This window comes from Aethalodelphis obliquidens, unplaced genomic scaffold (assembly GCF_003676395.1).
Source record: "Aethalodelphis obliquidens isolate GAN/ISIS:26980383/991018 unplaced genomic scaffold, ASM367639v1 scaffold5, whole genome shotgun sequence".
Lineage (NCBI taxonomy): Eukaryota > Metazoa > Chordata > Mammalia > Artiodactyla > Delphinidae > Aethalodelphis > Aethalodelphis obliquidens.
The window spans coordinates 40,682,575-40,708,596 of record NW_020837949.1 but is presented as its reverse complement, the minus strand read 5'-3'; the positions used below and the strand labels follow the sequence as shown (position 1 = coordinate 40,708,596).

The 26,022-nt window shown below is 42.7% G+C and overlaps 1 protein-coding gene across 4 annotated transcripts in view; it reads right to left on the bottom strand.

Annotated features, from left to right (window-relative positions):
* The window catches only part of AOAH (acyloxyacyl hydrolase), a 170,600-nt gene that overhangs the window by 113,911 nt on the left and 30,667 nt on the right, over positions 1–26,022 (bottom strand). For all 4 annotated transcript variants that reach the window (XM_027102178.1, XM_027102177.1, XM_027102176.1 and 1 more), the window contains exons 6-7: positions 6,097–6,156; positions 156–226 (exon numbers count right to left, since the gene is read on the bottom strand). In XM_027102178.1, coding sequence (XP_026957979.1) covers positions 156–226; positions 6,097–6,156 — 131 coding nt within the window. The remainder of the gene's footprint in view (positions 1–155; positions 227–6,096; positions 6,157–26,022) is intronic.

Here is a 26,022-nt window from a genome sequence, read left to right as displayed (position 1 = left end):
TGTCTTCTAGTTTCTGTACAAGTCGTGAGCAAGAAACACTTTCACTTTCAGAAAGATGCCTTTTAACTTGAAGATCATTTTAGTCATTAGAAAACAGGGACAACCAAAGATGCTATCCCCTGCCAGTGCTTAGGAAGGGGAACTTGTATACGTACAATTTAATCTTCTGACAGATCTTGGCCAAAAATGGGAGCGAACAAATATCAGAACCACTTCTGGAATATGTCTGGAGAGAAAAACAAAAAGAGTTGTTTAGTTCAAGGGATGATTTTCCAACTTCTCAAGGCCCTTCCTCTCCTCTTGGCTCCACAGTTTGGATTTCTGGACTCTTCTTTCTCCAGAATCTGGGTCATTTTAGTTAACTAAATTTACCTCTTGTTCCTGTTTCCACGCTCCATATTCATTCCACCTGTGTGCCTTTGTTCATGCCGGCTCGTCAGCCTGAAGGCTTCCCCTTCTCCCCCAGCCAGCTAGTCCCACCTTCATCTCTTTTCCACCTCTTCCCAAAAGGGTCTGGCCCATCTTGGTCCATTCTACTCAGACAACGTTCCTCTCCTCACTGCCCTCAGTGGCTTTAAAAAAGGATTTGAAAATAAAGACTGTTTTCAAATAAAATAATTCCTTCCTGTTATGAGATAAAATAAAGACTAATGGGAGAGACACCGGCTTAGGAAGAAGGAAGAAGGAAGGTCCCTTCCCTGGGGGAGGCGGGGTAGAGGAAGGAGGGGTGTGTAGATGAAGTCCCTCAAAGCTTCCCGAACAAAGGGATTTCAAACAGCAGTTTCCATAAGACTCTAGCTTGTGGGATAAATTAAAAGCCCTGGCTTTTTACCAAGTAATGATTTTAGAAAGATTGCAGTTCCCTTGATGCTTTTCTCAGACAAAAGAAAAAATCAACAGGGTAGAAAATGTAAGGAACCAGCATTTATCAACAAAGGGAGAGATAGTGCGCTTTTCAAAAGTTCGCTTCACACCACTTTGTTTCTGTGAAAGACCTAGGTTACTACCTCCTCACAAACTGAAAGAAATCCAAAGAAGTTTTTTTGCTCTCACACAAAAAAAAATGCCAAAAGCAAAAATAGGGCTCCCTGGGTGGCGCTGTGGTTGAGGGTCTGCCTGCCGATGCAGGGGACACGGGTTCGTGCCCCGGTCCGGGAGGATCCCACATGCCGCGGAGTGGCTGGGCCCGTGAGCCATGGCCGCTGAGCCTGCGTGTCCGGAGCCTGTGCTCCGCAACGGGAGAGGCCACAGCAGTGAGAGGCCCGTGTACTGCAAAAAAAAAACAAAGCAAAAATAACGTTCATCGTTTGTTTTTCAGGAGCCAGTGGAGAGGCAGCGAGCACCCTGAACAGTGAGAGGGGCACTGCCCAGCTCCTTCCCCAGAAACCACACTGAGCATCTCAGCATCAGGCCACCATAGCTTTGAACTGCGTCTGTGAGCCTCTGTGCTTGATCTCAGTTTATTTTGTGCATCTGTTAGCAAGATGTGTCCTAAGGTAATTGCTTCTTTGCCTTAGGAAAGACTTCATAGGAATGCTTTACTTTTGGATAGCGGGGAAACCTGTAGTGATTCCCTCTAGCCCGAAAAGTTCTTCAGATGGCTGTGAGTGGTAGTAACAGCATTGGTAATATTTTGACACTAGCAAAGGTGAACAGGTAACCTTTTCTGGTTATAAATGAGGTTTTTAAGGATCTTCAGGTTGCCTGCCCAACTTTCTAGGATGAGGAAAAACGCTGATTAGCATGCAAGATTTGGAGACAGAAAAGACTGTCCTTGTTGTCATGCAGCTTACTGTCTAGTGGAGCGTCGGGGTGAATAGCCCAGCTCTTAGCATGCTCTGTGATGTCCGTGGTGGTCCAGGCATTAATATGGCTTTCTGGGAACTGGAGGAGGAGGCAGGCAAGGACCCAGAAATCAGATAGGAGGCAGGTGGGAAGGAAGAGACAGATGCTCTATGCTTTTCAACTCCGAGTACAGCTTGCAGACTTGTTACAAATGTAATTCATGGGCTCGCCCCAATCTAGTAAATCAGAAAGTCTGGGGTAGGTCCCAGGAATCTGTGTTTTCACAGCCTCCCCGTCATTCTGATGCTCACTAAGGTTTGAGAACCACTGCTCTAGGTTCTAGCTGATGAAAGTGTGATCACAAACCAGGAGCATTGAGGCCATCTGGGAACTTTCAGGACTAAAGTCTCTGGCCCCAGATTCAGTTGACCTGCTGAATCAGAATCTGCATTTTAACAAGGTCCCAGGTGGCTGGAGTACACACCAAAGCTGGAAAAGCACGGCCGCTGGTAGAGGGAGCTCCCTTGCAGTGCTGCGGGCACATGAGCTGGGCTGGAGTCCTGGGGGACTGCCAAACATTTCAACCTGGCTGGAGTATAAGGAACTGGGAGAACACGGTGAACCATGGAAGGAAGGAGACATTAGGACAAGCCTAGGACACTGCACTACGTGCTATCTTGAGGACAGTGGGGAATCCTGGAAGGTCTTAAGCAGAGGGATCACATTTGTATTTTGGAAAGGTATCTCTGCAGGTGACATGAAGGCCTCGAGGAAGCAATATGGGACAGAGAGACCTGTTGGCAGATAAGGATCCGAGATGTGATCCCGGGGTTTCTAACCTCAGCACTACTGCCATTGGGTCCTGAATAATTCTTTGTTGTGGGCTGTCCTGTGCATTGTAGGATGTTTAGCAGAATATCTGGCATCTAGCCACTATATGCCAGAAGCCCCCAGATGTCTCCAGATGTTGCCAACTTTTCCAGGAGAGGAGGAGGGAGGACAACATTACCCCTGGTTGGGAACCACAGATGTGAGGTGGGAGGGGGAGGATGGTGGTGCAAAGGAGGGGTGTTTAGAGACCTGGTAACTGATTGAGATGAGCAGTGTAGATACACTGTAAAATAAACACCAGCGTGCAATTATACCCAACATCGGTGGCAATTTGGAAAGAGACACATTCTAAGACCCAGAGTCAGACTGCATTTGAATGTGTGAGCTACTTCTTTTAATATTTACTTTAGTCTGAAGGCCTTGGTCTAATGAACGAAATGGCAATGTAGATTTTAATACTGATGATAACCAATACATTAAAAAATTTATACAACAGCCTGATAATTACTATACAAGAGATACAATGGAATAAAATGTTATAATTGCACAGCTGTTCACTGTCAAAATTCAGCCTGAAGGCTGCAGCTGTCTTTGACATTCACTGTGCAGAAATTAGATCTAGGATGTGGGCAATAGATGATGCAACTTGTCCAGGGACCCCCAGAATTCCCTCTGTTTGATCATGCAGCCTTTTCATCACACAGTACGGGAAGGACTAACCTCTTCTTATAAACTTGCAAAGGGAACTTAGATGGACACAGAGCAACAGTGCAGAGGTCCTCACTTGCAAGTTTGACAGCCCCTTCCTTTCAATTCAAACCTTACTAGTTAGAGGCAGCATGTGGGCTGTTATTAACTCAGCAATGGATTTAAAACATCACATCTGTCCGCATGTAATCCCATCTAAAATGAAAGTCTCAAATCCGGGCTGTCCCAGGGCACAGGAGTCAGGCAGCATCTTTATTTTGCCATCTATTTAACCAGCTTCTGCTTGCATCTGGAGCTTTCCCACCCCAGGATGTTAAATGAATACAGAACAACAAATAGGGGTTGAATAAATGGAATGAGGTGAATGGGGTAAATAGAGGGTCAAAGCGGGAGCATAACATCTCTTCTGTACACAGTCAACTTAAGATTGAATTTCTGTGTGATGAAGTGCTTTTAAACCATTGCCGTGTATTATTTTACTTGAATTTAACTTGGATTATTTTACTTGGGGCAAGTTTGAACAGCAGCAATTTTTAAAGGCTTTCCAGATGGTTCTGTTGAGTAGGTAGGTTGGAAATCACGGCCATCACGTACAGCAGTACAGGTTGTGCATTACAAGATTCTAATATTCACATAGCCTGTGATGTGAAGGGTGCTTCCTGAAATTCAGTACTGAGGAGGTCTGGTTGAGAGCTATTGGAATAGTGGAAGGGGTAGAAACTTGGAAGAAGCTAAATCCGGATGTAAATTATGGGTTTCTCACTTATTAGCTATGTGGAGTGAGGGAATTACTTAACCTCTCATCCTTAGTCCTCTCATCTGTAAAATGGGGTTGATAACAGAAATATGCTATCTACTTTGTAGGAGTTTTTGTGATAATTAAATAAATTGATGCCATGACTCAGGTGTTCTAAACCCTCAGATGCTTAGTGTTCTGCCAAATCCACGAAGACCCCCCAAGGAGCCTCTCGGGACCTCCTTGAGAGGCAGATCTTCTCTGGAACATTCCATTCCCTTCAGTAACACTAAACTCTTCCCCAGTCTGGATTCTCCATCTGACAGGCTGTGCTGAAATGACACGCAACCTATTCTGTTTCTCTCCACATTCTGGCTAGGTCGGCAGTTACATCAACCTTCACAATGGAGTTAATTGCAGCCAATATCTTCTGAGCAGTTTTTCAAGATGCTTATTTGCATTTCCTGATTATTTTTTTCCCTGATAGCTTTAATCTAGAGAGTAAATAAGTTGGAGGAGGTTTTTGAGGAGTTTTTTTTTTTTTTAATTGGTGAATTGTTCAGTTGATTTTTTTTTTTTTTTTTGGCTTCTTGCAAGTCATGATTGGAATCGTGCCCCATGAATTATGCTCACAATTCTGGTGACAGAAATGAAAAATTATAAAGTCCTAATTAGTCTTTGAGTTAATGCCAAGGCAGTTTGTACTAGTGAAGTAAACGATGTCCTGAGAATAAGTTTTTAGATGCATGTTGAGAAGAATAAGAGAGAAACGGTATTATTCTCCAGTCTGTTTAGAGTTCTGAAGGTGGTGGTCAAGGGTTTCATGTGATGTTTCAGTTTCTTATTCAATAACTTAAGCAGATTAGCTGAACCAGCTATGGTTGGCCTTTAATTACTCACTGAATTAAATAATAATTGGAGATGCAGGCATTGTGATTGATTAATCAATTGTGCAGAAATGCCCACATACTGTCATGCAACATGTATCAGCCTTGTACGTCAAAACCCATGTGCCCACCACAAGTAGGGTTGCCAAATAAAATATTGTACTGGACATACTTACACTAAATAATTATTCATTATTTATTTGAAATTCAAATTTAATTGGGCATCCTCTGTTTTTATTTGCTAAGTCTGACAAACCAAGCCATGAGGAATTTTCCTCCCCTTTATTTCCATGTTGCCAAATCAATACTACTTTGAATGTATTGAATCAGGGCTAGTAGAGAGAAGCCAAGGACGAAGGCCATGCCCTCTCATCTCTGATGAATGCTTCCTTCCTGCCAGGACTGCTAGCATTAGGGAGACAGTGTTCTTTAAAGGTTTACCTTTCTGCTTCCTCTTCAACTGGGGCTGATTGGCCACCAGGGCCCAAGTCAAATACTTAATGATAACTGATTTGAACTAGGCATTCTGTTGAATAAAACTATGATTGCAAAGAGGAAAAATTAGAGGAAAAGAATAATAATGGTGATGATTTTAGCTGGCATATATAGAGTGCTTGATAAGTCCCAGGCATGATACCAGACACCCCCCACACATCAACTCTCTTAGTCCTGACATCCATGCTTTGAGAAAGGAACACTGTTATTGTCCCTACCTCACTGATAGGGAAACGGAGGCTCAGCCTAGATCACATATATAGAAAGTGGAGAAGCAGGAGCATACAGCCTCCTCCAATACGGTCTACCGGAGGGCAGCAGTTCTCAACAGTGAGTACCAGAGGATATTTGGCAATGCCAGGAGACATTTTTGGCTGTCATGACTATTGTGGGGGTGGGTGCTGGCACCTAGTGGGTAGAGGACAGGGATGCTGCTAACATCCTACAATGCCCAGGACGGTGCCCACAACCAGAGTTGAGAAACGCTGCTCTAGAGAGAAGAGAGGAGAAAAAAGAGGTAGGGGCTCATATTCCTCTTCCAACCCAATTCATCTGTGGCGTGTTGTGTTGTGGGTTTGCGTCCGGGGTAGCCCCTGGCCTTTGGAGGTGAACGTGCCAAGGAAAATGCTGGCATTCTCCCCGTTGGTTGCTTACCAGAGTTGGGGATTTCTTGACAATCTGTCTTGCCTTCTCTAGTGTCAATTTCCACGTCTCCTATAAAAATTAAGTTAGACAATATTACAACTTGTGTCTCATCTTTCCTTTCTCCGTGTTTTCCAAAGTTAGGTTTTTTTAAGTTCGTAACCTAGTAATAAAGGAATTATTCCATAAATTTCTGATAAAATAATTCACAAGAAAACAATTTCATGTTAATAACTCTCTTTATTAAGGGATTTGCACTGTGCCAGATGCCACGCTAAGCACTTCACAAATATTATCTTATTTAATCTTCACAGCAACTCTGAGATATATGACCTTTTTACAGATGAGGAAATTAAGATGCAGAAAAGCTAAGAAACTGTCTGAAGATCTCAGAGCCAGTGTCCGACAGAGATGCCATCTGAACCTCTGTCTTCCTGCCCGCTATGCTAAACTCAGTAACTTGCTTTTGGATCTGAAAGCCTCAGGGCAGGAGGCGGTCGACAGACAATCTGAGTGCCTTGTGCTGCAGGACAGAAGCACGGATGACAGCTGCCATTCGAGCTGACTCCACCTCTTGTTCACCTCTTCTTCTCCTGCTTTGACATCCCCATTTCTAGAGCATCCAAGGGCATCTTCTGAGTTTATGTTGCAAGTATAAAGGGTTAGCTAATTATTACCAATAACTTTTGTTGTGGAGCTCCATATCTGTGTATTTTTGGGAGGGTTGGGAGAAAAGTAACCTGGGGCAGGGGGTGGGGGAGGGGAAGTATTCGCTCCCAGCACTGCTTCCCAGAGCTTTGGTCCCCTCTCCTCAAATGTCCTGACCCCACCATACGCCTCCTCAGGCTGTCTCCTGTGTGGCCCTAATAGAACTTGGGTGATGGTTTACATGCCTGTGTTCAAACTCCAGCTCTGCTGCTGACTAGCTGTGAATCCTTAAGCAAGTTATATTCTGAGCCCCTCAGTATCCCCAGAATTCCTTGACATATACGAAAGCCCTATTTTCATTATCTGCAACGTGGGAATTATAGCTACTGACCTCATAGGGTGCTGTGAGGATTACAGGACATCATGTCAGGCCTCTAGTCCAGGGCCTACCCTGATAGCCCCTGCTCAGTCATTGATAGTTTGATTGGAAAACTGTCTTTCAGCCCCAGCTATCCTCTCACCCAGATCAGTAGGGAAGCTGAGGTTCAGGGAGAGTGCCATAGTTCTCAGTCCAGGTAACTGGGAACGTTGTCCCTTCACCTAAGCAGAAAATACAGGTACTGGGATAGGGCTTGGAGCTGGCTGGTCAGCACGAGAGGCCTCTTGGGAGATGCTGGCCTTTGTTCAGGAGTTGAGTCCCTACATGACCATTTTGCGTGTTCTTCACCCTGGGAGATGCCTTCCTCCACCATGGAGCCCCGTGTGTTCTGAAGACCTCAGCCACGTTGTGTGTACGTGAGTGGAGGTGTGACTGCTCAGTGGGAGCCTGGGTTAGAGTGAATTTTCCAGGAGGTTCTTTAGGAAGGAGGGGGGCAGAGCCAGCTGCATGGACTGGCTCTGAACCCCTCTCCCTAGTGTCTGCCCCAAATCATATTCCACCTGCTCAAGTTCAAAGGATGGCAAACCACGGCTCTTGTGTCACAGGCAGCAGGCCCGCTGACAGCTAAGAGCGCACGTTAGCAACTTAAGAAAAGAAGTTGCTCTCCAGGTAGGTCTTGTGGCCAGGATGCACTTGTACAGTGTATGCTTCTTAAACCACTGAAGCACTACTGTTCCAGTTGGTGAGCAGTTGCGTCCCTGAGTGTCACCCATCACTTCCTTGGCCATCCAGCCTCTCCTTAGGACTCCCCAGACCTCCCTGTGATCAGTCAACGTAGGGGCCAATGTCACGGTACAGTCTGGTGGGCATCTTCAGACCTTGATCCAACATGGCACCCAGTGTCCATTCTGATTGGCTGACAGCAGGGCCAAGACAGTTCATCACAATCCTCATTTTTAAGACATCGATGTCTTTAACAGAAAGACTGCTTAGGAAATGGCCCCATTCAAAAACTGACCTTACTGACTGCAATTTTGTCCTTTTCTGGGATTTTGACAAATCCTGGAAAATTTCCTATTGTATCAAGTAAGTATTTCTGGTAGGGTCATTATAAGACACTAGATCTAGCTGCAAATTTCTATTATGGTGTCCTTTTTGGCTGCCCTTGTTAGCTTAAAGTTCATTGTCCACAATATTGAAGGTGGAGTCCCTCTGCCTTAATTATGGGTCCCCTGCTTCTCTGCTTTGGAAATACCCCTTTGCATTTTAAGGTCCATCTCAAGCATCTACAGGGCCTAGCACAGTTCCTGCTACACAGTAGGTGCTCAATACATACAGAAATAAAAGTAAAAGAAAACATTTATGATATTGTGCTAAGCAAGAAAAAAACAGGCTATCAGATTTTACACATACAAAAAAAATTCTGCAAAGAAATATGCCATAATAACTATTGTTGATAACTTTTCCTTTTGGTTCTTTTCTGTGTTTTCTAAATATTCAATAATGAACACAAATTCAGCAATACATGCTTTTTTAAAAAAAAGAACTCAATACGTGTTGCCCTGTTTCTTACTGAAGAAGAAAATGATTTGTTCCCAGCACAGGGATGTGGTGAGGACCCTGGAGATCTGGGGGTGAACAGACACGCCTGCCCTCCCATAGCTTCTGGGCTGGCAAGGAGACACCAGGAACTAGTACAGTAAATACAGTAAATAGAAGTGAGATGAAGCAGAGAGAGGGCATTGGCAATGTCTTTTTAGGAGAGGCCACTTGGATCCCCTCGAGATAACTGATTTGATTTTAATCCAGCTCAGTTCTCAGGGGAGATCAATGTTTAGTGAGGGATAAAGACAACCAAAAAAAAAAGAAGAAGAAGAAGTGACAAGGGCTTCACCAAATGCCTTCTGATCCCTTTAGTGCTGGGCACAGTTGCTGCTTTTGGGGTCCTCCCTGGAATGCTGAGGGCAGATTTATCTGGTCTTGGCTTGACCAGAGCACCACTGTCTCCCACAGCTTAAGTGCACTAATACCAACATTTTAAAAAAAAAATCGTAAGTGCTTTTAAAAAATGCTTTGGTAAAGCTAAATCCTATGTATTGAAAAATAGCCACTGTAGGATACAGTGGAAAGCAGATATAATAATAGACCAGCAAATTCCAGCCAAAGGCCCAACCCTCCACCATCTGATAAAAAATTAGAAGCAGCGGAGCTTCCGACATTTGTCTTTGTACCTAACAGAAATGGCCTCAAAGCGCTTTTGTCCTTCTCTCTTAACTCTTCTGGGCTGCCTTCTGCTGGAGTTATTTATGTACTTACTGCCTTCAGGGGGCAGTCAAGTCCATGGGGATGGTTTCGTTCAAACCGTGCTCCATTTGTAAATCAACTTACGCCATGAAATCTGGGGGAGAGGAACAGCCTGTCCTAATAAACTTCTAGAAAAGATCTGGAGTAGATCAGAGATCTTCTCCCCACCCTCAAACCCCCTCATAAATGCCTGCTCTTTGACAATAAGAAACTCACGTCTAAAATCATTTCACGTCCCAGGGGCTTTCTCCTTTGTGGAGCCTGTCACTGCTGTCAAAGTACCACGTGAACAAAAGGCACTTTCTGTAATTTTCAAATCTACTGCTGCTATAATTGATAGCAGATAACCCCATCACTAAAAATTATTCCCTGTAGAAACTCATGCCTAAAAATACGATTTTTCTTTATTTCCTTCACTCCTGAGCGTACCAGAATTCAATTCTTTAACATCACAGAACCTGAGAAGGCCCACTTTGTGAATGTGTCCTGTCCAATTCACCAATACTCCTGAAAAGTCGAGGGACATTGTGTTGAGTTCCGGAGCATCCCCTGCACACTACATTCTCTGCCTGTTTTCCCATCGTTGTCAATACAGTGCAGTGTGCTTTGGCTGAAACATTTGAATGTTTGGGAAATGCCTTTCTAAATAGTATTCCTTACCACAAAGTGGCTCAAACCCTTGAATATGCTAATATGTGCTGTGGCTCTCCCAGCAGGACATTTAGTTTACAGATTTCCCAAACTTTTAAAACTTAAAACAACAACAACTTTCTTCTCTAGCACACCTATTAGCATCTCCCAGAGTGGGAGTAAAAGCAAGGATTTTTGTGTCACACAGGTCTGAATTGAATCTGGACTGTGCCACTTATTGGCTCTGTGACTTTGGGCAAGTTATGCATCCACTCTAAGACCCAGTTACCTCATCTATAAAATAGGGTTAATAGTAATTATTACTTAACACTTTCTACATTGTAGTCTTATCACAGTTTGCTGTCAATCTTCTCTCCCAAGTTATAAAACCCTTGATGAGAAGGATTATGTGTCATTCACTATTACATCCCTAATATATAATTCATGGCATGACATAGATACTTAATAAGTACTTGTGAAATGAATGAATAGAATGAATGATTACACAGAGAAATGACTGGCTGAATGAATATTTCTTTCTCCTTTCATTATCAATCATATGCTTACAACTGCACTTGTCCCTAGGTTACATGAATTTCTACACATTTGCGCAGGTGCTTGGCATACAGAGCCAGAGCTCTCCCCCAACCGTGTGATTCTCTGCATTAAGTCATCCACACTCCATAAGAGCTACACTTGCCATTCCCCTGAGCCTAAATGACCTCATGAGTCATATTATCTGGCTTGTATTAAAATTTCAGGCATACTTCCTTCTTGGAAAATAGTGTGGCAATGGTGGGAAAGGTGCTGGAGTCCAGAGACCTGAACCACCAGCTCTGCTTGCAGATGGCCACGGTTAGATTACGTAACCTCTGAGCCTCTGCTTTCTATCTGTAAAATTGGATGGAAGGACTCAAAGACATTTGTTAAAGCTAATTTTGTTTGCTTGTCTCAATGACAGGCAAAGGGGGCAAATTGTAAGCAATGTGAAAATGAAGATAATCGCTCTCTCTCCTTGGTAACTTTTCACTGTCCACAATCTAGCGTTTAAGCCATTGTTTCTAAAGTATGAAGACCACGCTTCCATCTTCTGAAAATTACAACTTCAGAATGGAGGGTGCAACTGTAATCAGTAGTTGGAGAGAAAGTTGGGGAATAGATTGTGAGCTGGATATAAAACCCTCCTAGCTCGAATCTGTAATGATGTTTCTGACTCACTGAGAGCAATCATCTGAGGCATAAGCAGATTGTCCATCAACAATGAGGGGCTTGGTTCTGGAAGTACTCATTTGATCCTGCAATCTGTTATGGTCAAATCTTTTCAGCTTCTCATTACTTTCTCCCTTTGATTGTAATGTTTCCTTATTCCAGTTTCAAATCCCCTTCAGAGTCTATTCAACACTCTCATGAGTGAATTGCAGAGGAAGCCATCCCACAGGCTTACAGAGATATAAGCCTTCAGCCTAGGGTCTTACAGCCCAAAGAACCATGGATATGTATATTGCACTTCTTTATTCAAGGACTTGGAAAATTCCAAGGACAACATGGCATGGCTCCCTAGCAGTCTACAAAAGGGGAGAGGTCGACACTTTGCGTGATCATCAGAGCACACAGCAGCATATACCCATGATGGTTTTGCTCATATAAGTTTTTATCAAATAGTGGCATGTCTGGCTGGAATTTGCTGGTTTATTATTTTATCTGCATTCCACCATAACCTACAGTGGCTATTTTCCAATGCATAGGATTTAGCTCTACCAAAGTCCAATTTGATTTTCATGTTCCCACATTTCCCAGCTTTGTGACTTTAAGATACATGGAAAAAAATGAAATCTGTTCATGTCATTTTCTTCTTCCAGAGACCAAAAAAGGAGAGAGAAAAAGAAAGAACTGTAAAAGTAACAGAAAACACCACCACTTTTGAATGCATTCCCTTATATCACTAAATGTCTTTTCTTCAAACATATTTTACCATTAGCTAAATTTCCTCCTTTTCTTCTCCTGGACCAATTCTGCACTGTGGAGCTATTAGTATCATGAGTACATTTAGTCACACTGCTTTTATCCTTTTCTATAGGAAATACCTATTTAAAAAAAAAGTCTTATTTTAAATAACACTATTCCCACCCCACAACTTTTCCTGATATAATTCACTGATTTTACTCTAACCACCGCCACTGCCATCATCACTACATACTTACAGAGGTTCTTCTATGTATCAAGTTCTCTATCAGACACTGTATATACCATATACCTACTCAGCAAGGTAGGAATGAACAGTTCTTAACCTTACTTTATAGTTGAGCAGTCCACAGCCCAGTACTATTTAAGTGAATTGTCCAAGGTCTCACGATGAATTTTGTTTCATTTTGACAGTTTCTTCCCTAGTACTTGGGCATGTGCCCAAGTTCTCCATGGCTGGACTCCATGGGTTTTTCTTATTATTTGATATTGTCCTACTCTTTAAACACATGATTTCTGGCAAATAATTGAGTTCGTCAGATAGTGGGTGTGGTTCAGTCATTGGATTGTCTCGGGTCAAGTACTTTGTAACATACTATTCTAATTTTTTACTGTTATTCTATTTGCGTTCAGGTTCCTAGATCAGTCTTGCCTTACGTTACACAATTAATCAATTTCTTCATCTTAGTTTCCTACTGTTGCCATAACAAATTACCACAAATTTGGTAGCTTAAAAACAACACAAATTTATCTTTTTTTTTTTGGCCATGCCACTCAGCCTGTGGGATCTTTAGTTCCCTGAGCAGAGATCGAACCCGTGCCCTCTGCAGTGGAAGCACGGAGTCTTAACCACTGGACCACCCGGGAAGTCCCCACAAATTTATTCTTTTATAGCTCTGGAGGCCAGAAGTCCTAAATGAGTCTCAGGAGGCTAAAATCATGTGTCAGCAGGTCTGGTTCCCTCTGTACTTTCCAGGGGGAGAATCTGTTTCTTGCCTCTTCGGTTTCTAGCAGCTGCACCCATTCCTTGGCTGATGGCCTCATCACTCTGACCAATACGTCTGTTGTCACATTTTCTTCTCCCATGCTGACCCTCCTGCCTTTCTCTTATAAGGACCCTTGTGATTACACTGGGCTCGTCTAGATGATTCAGGATAATCTCTCCATCTATAGAACCTTAACTTAATCATGCTTGCAAAGTCTTTTTTGCCATGTAAGGCAACATTCACAGATTCTGAGGACTAGAATGTGGACCTCTTTGGGGAGGCCATTATTCTGTATACAATACTGCTCACTGAACAAATATTTATTGAGCAATTAATATATGCAGTGAAATGTGCTGGGCTCTGGGGAAGTCACAGGGAACTTGAGAAATAAATCAGCCAGATTATCTGCTTTCATGGAACTTACATGTTAACAGATGGGGCAGACATTAAATAATAATTTTACAGTTATTTATCTTATTGTACAACCATTTAATTACAACTGGGATAAGTTCTGGAAGCATGGAATGCCATGAAAGAAGAGGAATCCTAGAGGACCTAACTTAACTTGGGGCATCAAGGAAAACTTCTTAGAAGAAGTGACTTCTGATCTGAGCTCAGATGTGGGTGATTAATTAGGTAAGATATCTTTTAAATACCTTAGGTAAGTATCTTTTAGAACTTTTCAAATTCAATAGGGTCATTAGCTTTTCTTGAGCTAAGGGAAGATAGCATATTCTCAAGAGATATATAGTTGTCATTATTTTTTAACTTCTCAAAAGCAGGCAAGAAACATTTCCAAATTTGAATACCATCTAAGTAAGTACCTTCCTTGGAGTTATCTGATTTCTTCTACTTATCAGAAGTCAAGGATAACTTAACATTTGCATTGTTAGTACTATCCACTGAAGATTCTTGGGATTGCTAAGAGCTTAATGACCCCCAAATAAGACTTTAAATAAGTCTGAGTAGATACATTCTCCAAGATTCCAAATATAGACTTAAACCAATATACGGCTTGGAATGTCTGTCAAATCCTTTGAAATGCTGGGGGAAATTATTGAATAGCAGACTATACATCCAAGTATGGTGTTAAATGTTGTTCTAAGTTCTGTTAGAGTTTTAAACCTTCAAGTCTTCAGAGAGCAATTTAATTTAGTGGTCTCTGATATTTACAGCCTTTCTCTTTCTGTGATAATTTCTTGTCTAATGAACTTCAGAGAGTTTTGCAGAATACATAAGAGCTAGATGGAATCTCATTTAGTTTTCACTTTTTTAATTATGAGAAAAGGATCATCATATCCCCCCGTCACTTTTGGCCCCTTGATCTTCTTCTTCTATAGACCAATTTTTTTTGCAGCCTTTGCTCTGGTTTTTCTTTTTGATTTTGTAAGAGCTCTTTGAATCATGGAGAAAATAATTTATAGTATGGCATATTACAAAAACATTTCCCAGTTTGCCATTTGTCTTTTGACTTTGTGTATGCCAGGCTTTTATAAGTTAGATGTATTCATATTTCCCTTTGTGACTTTGGGCAAATTATGAATAAAATTGCTCAGGTTTTTCTTGTTTTATGGTTCCATTCTTTATGATTCAACCTTTAATTTATTTGGGATGTATTTTGCCATAAGGAATAGATAAACACCTAGCTTAAATTTTATTCCCCAGATGGCTAGTCTTTAATCCCACCCATGTACTGAATAAACCAGTATTTTGCCACTGATCTGAAAGGCTATCTTTTTTTATCAAAAACAAGAATCTCAAATGCATTGGGTTTTATTTTTAGATACTATATTCTGTTCCAGTTTAAGCTTTTAAGCTGACTTTTTCGCATCTAGATGGCTATATTCCCCTGTAATTTATCTCACTGCTCATAATTTCCTGAGATGCTTAAAGAGGAACCTTAGAAATATTGTCAAGTAAACAACTCCACAACCAACAATTTACTGGAATTTTGATTTCTCATGTATAAAATTGGGATAATGGAATAACTTTGCAATTGTGTGGGAGGATTTTAGATGATGTATGATAAGTACTCAGTCCAGCTTCGGGTATGTTATAGCCACTCAGATTGTGGTTGTCAATTGCCTTTTGTTTTTCAGCCCCTAATGTGTACCTATCATACAATACGGGCTTAGTAAATGCATATTATGAGACTAAGAGAATGACTGTCCGTGCCTTGAAAGCCTATCAGGTTTAGCCAAGGCTCTTCTCACCTTAGTACCATTTCTGGCCTCAGTTATCAGAGATATGGTTGTCTTCCAGACACAGCTATGAGTTTATTAAGTGAGGTAATTTGGAAAACTTTATTAAGTCTTCCAGAATATCAAGGTACACAAAAAATGTTCCAAAGCTGTAGGTTATTCTTCTTCTTTTTTTTTTTTTTTTTTTTTTGCGGTACGCGGGCCTCTCACTGTTGCAGCCTCTCCCGTTGCGGAGCACAGGCTCCGGACGCGCAGGCTCAGCGGCCATGGCTCACGGGCCCAGCCGCTCCGCGGCATGTGGGATCTTCCCGGACCGGGGCACGAACCCGCGTCCCCTGCATCGGCAGGCAGACTCTCAACCACCGAGCCACCAGGGAGGCCCTGTAGGTTATTCTTTCTCGGATGTTTGTTCCCTTCAAAAATAACATTTGATTTTCTAATGATTTGCCAAGTCACAGTTGAAGAATAGCTATCACTCAAGAAGGAAATTTCCTTAACCTAAAACTCTGACGATCACACAAATGCCTTCTTTCTTATTTAATAATTTGTTTTCTCATAGGCCTGGATTTGTGAGAAGACACTCACGTACTATACAGAGTTAGGGTGGAGAACAGGAGAAGAGCAAATACAAGCTGGGTAGGTTGACCAGACAACTGAAGGAGAAGAGAAGCTTAATTTTTTCTATTTAGTTCAGGTTTTGAGCTACTATTTTGCTAGAGTTGTCCATGGTAGTAACCTTGGAGGCTCCAATGTAACCATGATGACAGAGGAAGAAATTTCCTTTCCTTGTTTGTCACAGAGATTCTGTTAAACTGAGAACACTTAACCATTTTTATTTTCTATGTACCTGCCACAAAAAAAGCCAAGTCATAACACAGATAGGTTAAAGAAATTTACCCAAACACACACACACACACACACACACACACACACACACACACACTGTTAAACAAAATGGAGCTCAGGGTCAGAGATTACTTTTCTTGAACAAGAACAAAGGAATAATTGATGGTTACTAGAGAACAGTTTGGTTTTAAACAGAGGAGATGCTAAACTCCAATCCTCTTGCCAATTCGACCTCACTGCTCATTCATTAATTCATTTTATTAAAAAAAATCACCATTTATTGAACATATACTTGATTCCAAGAACTGTGGTAGCCTCTGAGAATATGCCTCCCAAACTATTCAAGTTTGAGGCTCCTATTATAATGAACTCTAGGCTGTCTCAATAGGGGAATAATGCAGAGATGCATTTCTGGGAGATAACTATGGCCTTGGTCAGAGTGGAGAACTGGAAAGGACAGAGTGGATGTCCATGATGAGTCATCTGGAAGATTAGTGGCAGGAAAGGCCCAAGTCTAGATAGATGGATCAAGACATCTTTTTTTTTAAATTAAAAAATACTTTATTGTTAAAAAAAATGAGATCAAGACATCTTAAGGCTTAGGTTGGGTCTGTAAAAAAGATAAAGAAGAAGATGCTCTGGGAGTACAGACTCCAGCGAGTGATGGGAAGGAATGTAGAGAGAAGGGGTATTACGAAGGCATTACTGTCCTATTTTATAGAAAGAACTGGGTTCAAATGTAAGCCCATTCATTCAATACACATTTATTGTGCACAGGTAGTGTGCCAGCCTCCTATATGCATACCAGGCAGTGGGGAGAGAGAGCGGGCTCAGGTATAGTCCCAGCTTTACAACTCGTAGTCCAGCAGTCAGTCTCATAGAGCCAGACACTTAAACTAATGACTAAAATGCAACACCGAAAGTGCAATGATAGCTGTTAGGACACGATATCTTGGGGACAATGAGGAAGGGAGTCTAATCCTCACTGGAGTGGGAGCATAAGTGTCAGATGGTTTCTAGCAGAAGGTGACAACTGATCTGGGTCTTAAAGGATGACTCAGGGAAAGGGTATATTATAAGTACAGGGGGAAATAGAGCAAGGCTGGGAGGTGAGACCCAGCAGGATGTGATGGAAATGATAAGAAGTGTTGAGCTGCTGGAGAGAAGTAGATAAGTCAGTTTCTCCAAGAACAAGGCTGGGTAGGTAGGGACAGGCTAACTAATGGAACTCAGACTTCGTCCTCACCTTGACGGATGGCTCTGAGGGATTTAAGCAGGAAAGGGAACACAGTCTGATTTGCGTTTGGAAACATCACTTTGGTGCCTGGATTTGAGGATTCCAAGGCTGGAGGTAGAGATATCAGTTACAACGTTGTTGCAGTACTCCATCCTAGAAATGATAAGCCCCTGCATTAGGCGGGTGGAATTGAGGATGGAGAAGGGGAATAGACTAGAAAGAACCATTTAGGTGGGTGAAAGGTGGTTTCAAAACTGAGATACGGAATATGGGAGGGATAGCTGATGTGTGGAAAAGACGATAGTCCGGTTTCTGACATGTTATGTTCAAGGCGTCTTTGGGACCTACAAATGAGGATATTTATCTGGAAGCTGTGTGCACTGGCAGAAGCTCTGAGGAAAGTCTTGGGCTTCACTTGCGAGGCTTACAAGAGCAAACATTCTGTATGTTTATAATGATGAGTCACTATTCTAAGAATTTCCACACATATTAATTTATGTAATCCTCACACTAGCCCTTGGAGGTAGGCTCTACTGTATTCCCCATTTAACATATGAAGAAACACAAGGAAGTTAGGTGATATATCTCAAATCACTCAGCAAGTGCACGGTGGAGCCAGGGTCACTGACGCCGTCAGGCTGGCATCTGAACCTCTGTGCTTAGCCACCAGGCTGTCCTGCCTATAATCACTCAGGGAGAAAGCTCAGAGTGAGCAGAGTCTTGACTGGGTGGGTTCTGGTGTTTAGGAAGGGAAGGGTAACCCTCAAAGGGACAGAGTAGTGCAAAGAGAACCAGAAAAGGGCAGAGGAGTTTCTCGGGAAGGGAGTGGCAAGCAGTGTCAAATGCAGCAGATGATGGGTAAGAAGGTTTTTGGATTTGATGTTTAGGAGGTCATTGGTGGCCTTAAGGAGAGGTGTTTCATTAGAGTGATGGGGCTAGAGGCCAGCCTGCAGTAGCTTGAGAAGCAAATGGGAGGTGAAGAAAAGCTCTCCTCTTTTAAAGAGTTGCTGGATTCTGCTGCTGCTGCGGCTAACACTTATTAGTACTTATTATAAGCAAAGCACTGTCCTAAAACTCAATCCCCTCCCCCCTCAGACAATACACATACACACTTATATGTACGTATGCGTATAAATACACATAGAGATATATATTAAATTGTTAAATATTCATAACAACCGTATGAAGTCTGAGTATTATCACCATTTTATAGATGAAGAAACTGAGGCCCAGAGTGATGGAGCAACTTGCTTCAGGAGAGACAGAGTAAGAAATGCAGCCAGGCTTTGAGCCCAGGTGGTCTGGCTCTAAGACCTGTGTTCATAACCACCCTACTGAACTGCCCCTCAATTAGAGGCAGCAGAGAAATTTGATTGTAGCTGGAGAGGAATGGGGGTTCTGGGAGGTTTATTTTTTAATTTAATTTTTGGAATGGGAGAGACCTGAGCAGGTTAATAGGTATCCTCGTTTTCTTCCTTGGGTGTAGATAATTTCAGTGCAACCTTGTCCAGTTAGCATACTGTTATGAGAAAATCCATAAAAAAGGAGTGAACTCTAAATAGATTATTTCTAAAACCTCCAGTTCCCTCAGCCCTTCTATGAGGCCTTATTCCCAGGGGACTGGAGACTAGAAACCCACAAACAGAGTTTGTTAATGAATCCATGAGAAAAGGGGCAGAAACAAGGAACCAAGGATAATGCTAGGGGATAAGTGGAGACACATGGAAGCTACCAGATGACAAAGAAAAGGCCAGTAGCAGGAGGAGAGACAATACTTTCAGGCTTGTTGATGGCAGCTTTCAGGCTTGAGCCAACCCTTCTCACCCTTTAATGCTCATCAGAAGCTTTGTAGAAGTGCATAGGCTCACCCCAGAAGTACTGAACCAGATGCACTGAGGTGGGACTCCACACATATTTCTGAAAACCGCTTCACATTCTAAAATAAGCTAAACATTTTACACTCTGGTATATTCCATTGAGACCAGATAAATCCTCACAAGAGAGGAAGTAAAGCACATACATGTTCAGAACTGCCCTTCCCGTCTTAGCTTTCATTTAACAAGTCTTATGAAGCACCTACACTGTGCCAGGCATTGCACAGTCCTGGAAACATGATGGTGAGCAAGAAAGACATGGTGCCTGCCCTCAAGTGCTATGAAAGAAACAAAGTGTTACGTGAGAGCAAAGGAGACCTTCTTCAGATGGGCAGTTTGGGGAAGGCACCTGTGAGGAGGGGACATTTCAACAGAAAGCTGAAGGAGGAGAAGGTGCTGACCGTGCAGAGAACTGGAAGGGTTCTGGGCAAAGGGCCCAAGAACAAGGTGCTGAGACAGGCGAGGCCTGGAGTGCCGCGTCAACACTTACTCCACCTTGAAGACAGTCACCTCCACTCCTTCCCAGGGCGGGCCCAGCCCTTCTCTGCTGAGCTTCCTGTTCCTCTTTGCACCTACTGTTGGAACACTTGTCTCTTCATCATAGTTTGTTTACAAGTTGGTCTCCCTGTCTAGAATCACTCTTTGCATCGTGATTGCCCACCTCATTTGCTGGAATACTGTCCTACATAATTCATTCTCTATAAATATTTGCTGCCGGAAAAAAGAAAACAGAATCATTCTGTAGAAGCTACAGGACTTTAGGTAAGTCTTTTAATCCTCTAGGTCTCAGTAGACTTATTTATAAATAAAATGGGGGAATCATATCTGTCCTGCAGATGTGTGAGGGTTAAAAGAGATAGCTTACTCAGGGTGCCTCGCAGCAGGGCGGGCACACAGTAAGTGCTCGAGAAATGTTTGTTGAGGCGTGACTGACTATGTGAGTGACTGACTATATGATTTAACTGGTAATGAGAAAGTTGGGATACTTGTGCAAGGTTCTTGGAAATTAAGCTCTTCATAATATTTCATTAAAGCTAAAACCAGAGCCGTGTTTACTTTCTGACACTGAGGACTGGCTACTCTGAATGTGCTTCATAATTTATGCCAAACACAGGTGTGCTGATGTGAAGAGCTGCAGGTTGAGTTCAGGTTCTACTCACTAGGTATGAGACCTGGGTCAAGACCTTAAGCCTCAGATGTAAAATATGTTTGATAACTATACCTATAAAATAGAGTTTGGCCCTGTGATACTATACTAAAGTTGGAGACATCAGTATGAACTCATGTCCACACACACACACACACACACACACACACACACACACACACAGATGGGTAGATTCATGGCTTACATACATACAAATATACTTTACTAAACTCTCCTCTAGGAGGATCTAGAAGCAATGCCATCCTAGTAACAACAGGCACACCCAGCAACCAGATCTCAGTTTCTAAACACCATTCTCCAATAAAAGGAACCAGGTCACCTTCAAAAGTGGTGGATTGTAGGGTTGGGGCAGGAAAAATACAAGATGACCCTGGATCATCTGGCATTACCAGAAAGTAAGGAAATTCTAAAGAAAGAAAGGAAAAAAAGAAGGAATGAAGAAAGGAAGAAAGAAAGAAAGACAACAAGCAAAGAAAAAAAAAAGGAATGGAATGGAGCTGTGTCAAAAGGACCCAGGGCAACCCGAAAGAGCTCCCAGTGGCCAAAGCTGAAAAAATCTGAGCAAGAAAATAAGTAACGTGGTACTGAATTATAACTCAAAGTATGAAATACATGTACACAAGTCTATACTGACATAAATGAATAACTGGATACATAAATAGGGAAGGGGAGATGTATCTTTGCAGAAGAATTCCAAATAATATACTCCCTTCTCCAGGAGGTGGGCTTAGAGCCCCCATCCTACTGAGTGTGGTTTGGACTTAGTGACCCAGTTCTAAAGAACAGAGAAAAGGAAAAGGGAAAAATAGTGACTTTCCCATGAGGAAGCCTGGCAAACACCACCTTAACAAAGTGATCAAGGTTAATGTCCCCCTGGATGTCATGTGGGTATCAGGTACCCCTGATAAAATGTGATGAGAAGGGCACTTAACCTCTGTGGTGTTCCTTCCAAAAAAAAAAAAAAAAAAGACTGTCTAATCAATATAAAAACATCAAACAAATCCCAATTTGAGGGACATTTAATGAACATACTTAACCAGTACTCCTGAAAACTGTCAAGGTCATGAAAAGCAAGGAAAGAATGAAAACCCATCATAGACTAGAGGAGACTAGGGAGACCCTAAATGCAATGTGTGTCCTGGATTAGATCCTGGAACAGAGGAAGGACATTAGAGGAAAAACTGGTGAAATTCAAATCAACTTTGAAGTTTGGTTACTAGTCACGTACAAGGGTAATGTCGGCTTCTTTAGTTTTGACCAAGTAATGTTAAAATGTTAACATTAGGGGAAACTTGGGTGAGGGTGTGTTCTCTATGGAATCTTCACAACTTTTTTGTAAACCTGAAATTATTCCAAAATAAAAATCTTATTAAAAAAAAAAAACGGAGTTTGGGGGCGATTAAACGGTAAAGCACATTGCAGGCTCACAGAGCGCAGCACGTCATTATGAACGGAAAGGCACTGTCCATTGTACAGAAGGAAATTCAGTGATTAGTAAATCTTAGAAAATGTTAAATTTCCTATCCCTCTATAATTTTTTCCTAAACCCTATTACCTCCCATTAAAAGAGACACCAGATATTTTATCTGACACTTAATGTTTAAAAAATATAAATTCCTGAGGTCAGATTGTTTATTCCTCAGTTGAACGAGAATTTGTCCTGTGTCACTTTCTCATAAAAAGTGCTAACTTTCTCCTTATGTCGGCTTCCTGGTAGTTTGATTCCAGGGAAACACGAATTCCGTGTACATGCACACACGCCCACACACTCAGCACTGGAGAGCTTCTGGTTCCTGCAGAAATCGGATTTACTGTGGGAAAAGCTGTCGCAAAGTCTGGATTGCTTTCCTAAGGCAGCAGGTCTCTTTTGCAGTCGTTTAAATGGGTTGGAGGCCCCAGGGAAACAGAAGAATCTATCTCCACTAGCGCACACATTCTGAACATAATTCTCTTGTAATGTAGATCAAAGTGGTGTGAAGTAAGTCTTGTCTATGCCTTAGAGATGTTGCTAAATACGGCCCGTCCCTCCAGCTCAGGGTTGGTGAGGAAGGAGGTCGGTTCAAAGCCACAGAGTCTGCTTGGGGATCTCAGAGTTAAGGGACCCAGGAGGGAGCAGCATAAAACTGCGGAGGCTCCAGGCTGCACTAGGCCCAATCAGGGCTCGTACATGGTAACCCTCTGATCTAAAAATGAGAGGTTTAAAGCAACAGGGCACACGTGAAGAAACCACATACAGTTTTCAGCTGGAGAGCTGTGGTGTCGGGATCGTGCTCATGCACATGCACACTGGCAGCAGGCAGGGCCTTGCTTTGTGTGCAAATGAGAGGAGGAATGCTATAAATAATCCCCCCAAAGTAGCACAAAACCATCTGGGTGGTCTTTACAACACAGTCTGCACTTTTCCTTTTCCTCTCCTCTTCTCTCTCCTCCCCTCCTCTCTCCTTTCTCCCTGTCTTGTCCTCTTCTTCCCTCCACGCCGCCTATTCCCACTCCATCCTCCTCGTGCCCACTGAACACTGTAGACTGTTTCTTGCTTCAATTAATGATGGAAGGAGTTTGTCATTTTTGAACGCATGGTAGAGAAGGATATGGAGATGTGACTAAAGGACTGGCGAGAAGCGGGCTGGAATTTCAGCTTTGCTGTAGATAATGAACACGGGTTCGTTGCAGTCCCTACATGCTGTCCCACCTTTTGCTTTTGGCCCCACTAAAGTCAGGCACCTGTTGCTCTGCACTGCCGGGCTTCGCCCCTGCAGGCCCCTGGAGCAGAGAGACCCCTTTGTCCCTCTACTCCATAGCATGCATTTTGCAGGGACGATGGCTTGCATCATACTGCATTTTACTGGAATCTGAAACACATGAAAAGCAGGACATTGAGGGTGCAGAGTCCTGCTTGTGAGGAACTAGCTGGCCCAGGAGCAGTGGTTTGACTCAGAATACCAATACCCCAGGGGTATCAGTGAGGCACAGAGCACAGTGGTAAGAACTTGGCTTTAAGGACAAACAGACCCAGGGCTGAATCCTCTCCTTGCCCCTTACTAGCTGTGTCATCTAGGCAAAATCCTTATCTTTTTGTCTCAGTTTCCTCATCTGCAAAATAAATACACCCCCAAGAGCACTGCTAAATGAGATCACGTATGTAAAGTGCAGTGCCTGGTACATTACTCACATACCACATATGTGCCTGGCAAGATGGAGGCGACAGAGATGGGCAAGATGCAGAGCTGCTGCCTGCTATATTTACATTCTAATAAGGAAATCTATGTAAACTTAATATCTCTGTGACTCCCTTTCCTCATCTATAACGTGTGGGTGACGACAATGCTTATTTCATAAGATTGAATGATTAATATACATGAAACATTTAGAAAAGTACTGGCACATTGTAGTACTCGAAAAGGTATTTCATGCTGTTGGTTGAGAGGAGAGTTAACATTTTGTGGAGAGGATTAAGAGTTATTTTACAGAGAAGGTGACAATGAGATGAGCTAGAAGGATTGCTTGGTGTTGACGGGGCATTCTGGGTAGAAGGAATGATTAAGAGGTGCAAAGGTGCAGGGTTGGGAAGGTTGAGATGGGTTCAAGGGGGAGCCAATCACTCCTTTTGGTCTACAGCATGAGCTACACAAGGATAATAGTAGAGGTCCAGGAAGGCTTTTTGAGAATCCTAAAATGCTAAGTGAAAATGTGTACTTAATTGTGCAGGCAACGTGGAGGTCATAGGCTGGGGGAAATAATATGATTAGAGGTATGCAACAAGAAAATTAGTGTGGCCATGAAGTAAGGACAATTAGAATTTCCATCAGCAATGCAAATGAGAAACTAGTGGCACGTCGTTTATTCATTCGACAAATATTTCTTTGTTATGTATAAGGCACCATCCTAGACATTGAGTATATATAGATGAACAAGATAGAATCTGACCTCCTGGAGGTTATAGCCTAGTGGGAGAGACTCACAGATGATCATGCAGGTATATCATTCAAGACAAGGCAAGTTCAAAGAAAGAAGCTACAGGAGCTTTGACAAGAAGAGTGTGTAAAAGGAGTCAGGGATGGCTTCCTCATCCTTCAGGCAAAGATTTTGGGGTGGACAAGATCATATCTATTTTATAGAAAGACATTTCTGGCATCCGTATGGAAAATTTATTGGAAAGAGGTCAGGAGGGCATCCCTGGTGGCGCAGTGGTTGAGAGTCCGCCTGCCAATGCAGGGGACACAGGTTCGTGCCCCGGTCCGGGAAGATCCCACATGCCGCGGAGCGGCTGAGCCCGTGAGCCATGGCCGCTGAGCCTGCGCGTCCGGAGCCTGTGCTCCGCAATGGGAGAGGCCACAACAGTGAGAGGGCTGCGTACCGCAAAAAAAAAAAAGAAAGAAAGAAATAGAAAGAGGTCAAGAGCAGATTTGGTTGAACTAGTTGGGAAGCTATAGCAGGAGTAACATCAAAAGATGATTGTGTGAAAACTTCATGCAATGATACTGTTACTTGTAATAACACAGATGACTCTCACAGACAAAAGAAACCAGACACAAAGAAGAATATACTGTGTTCTTCCATTTACATGAAATTCAAGAGTAGAACTTTATATAAATGAAGTAATCTGTGGTGGTAGATTTCAGAATAGTGGCTGTATTGGCGGGGGGGTTATTGACTGGAAGGGTCATGAGGAAGGCTCTGGCAGGCTGGAAATTATATCTGTATCTTTACTTCTAATTCACACCTGCTTTGTAGGTGTAATTTGTGTGCCATGGGAATGAAAAGTAGGTCTGATATGTACCATTTAAAAAAATGCATACTCAAAATGTAATGTTAAGGGGGAAGAGTAGGATAAAAATTTGTACATATAACATTATCATAACTCTCAAAGAAATTAATATAATTTATTTAAAAATTAAAAGGAAAATATCCTCTCTCTCTCTCTATATATATATATATATTTATTTTTTTTTTTTTTTTTTTTTTTTTTTTTGCGGTACGCGGGTCTCTCACTGCTGTGGCCTCTCCCGTTCCGAAGCACAGGCTCTGGACGCACAGGCTCAGCGGCCATGGCTCATGGGCCCAGCCGCTGCGCGGCCTGTGGGATCTTCCCGGACCAGGGCACGAACCTGTGTCCCCTGCATCGGCAGGCAGATTCTCAACCACTGCGCCACCAGGGAAGCCCTCCAATATTTTAATATTGGTTATTTCTGGTGGTGGGATTTCAGTTGACTACTGTGAAGAGATATCCCGAGGGTATTTTCAAGAAACACTGACACAAAGGTTGAGAGACCAACCAACCTCTCTGAGCAAAGGACAGGGATGTGAATCCCATTTCTGGTCTTTCTCAGGGGAGTGACTTTCAGCAAGTTCTGTAACATTTTTAACCCTCAGTTTCCTCAGTCTTAGAAAAGGGGTCATAATGGTGCTTCCACGCTGGGGCTATTTGGGGGACTAGACAGGATGAAGCGTAAGTACAGTGAATGCTCAGTGAATATCAGTTATTGCTATTAAAGGAAATTGTGGAGGCAGAAGAGGATGAAGCTGTCCACATTTGTACCAACTGCCCCTCTTTTCTGTGTCCTCCGTAGAGATGGAGGCTGGCGATGGGATTTGAGGAGGAGGGTGGAGGGACCAGGGAGCACGCCCAGCTGGGGTGGAAGCTGAACATTTCTGAGATGAAATCCTCCGACTTCCTCCCAGCCAGAAATGATGGTCGAAATGTTC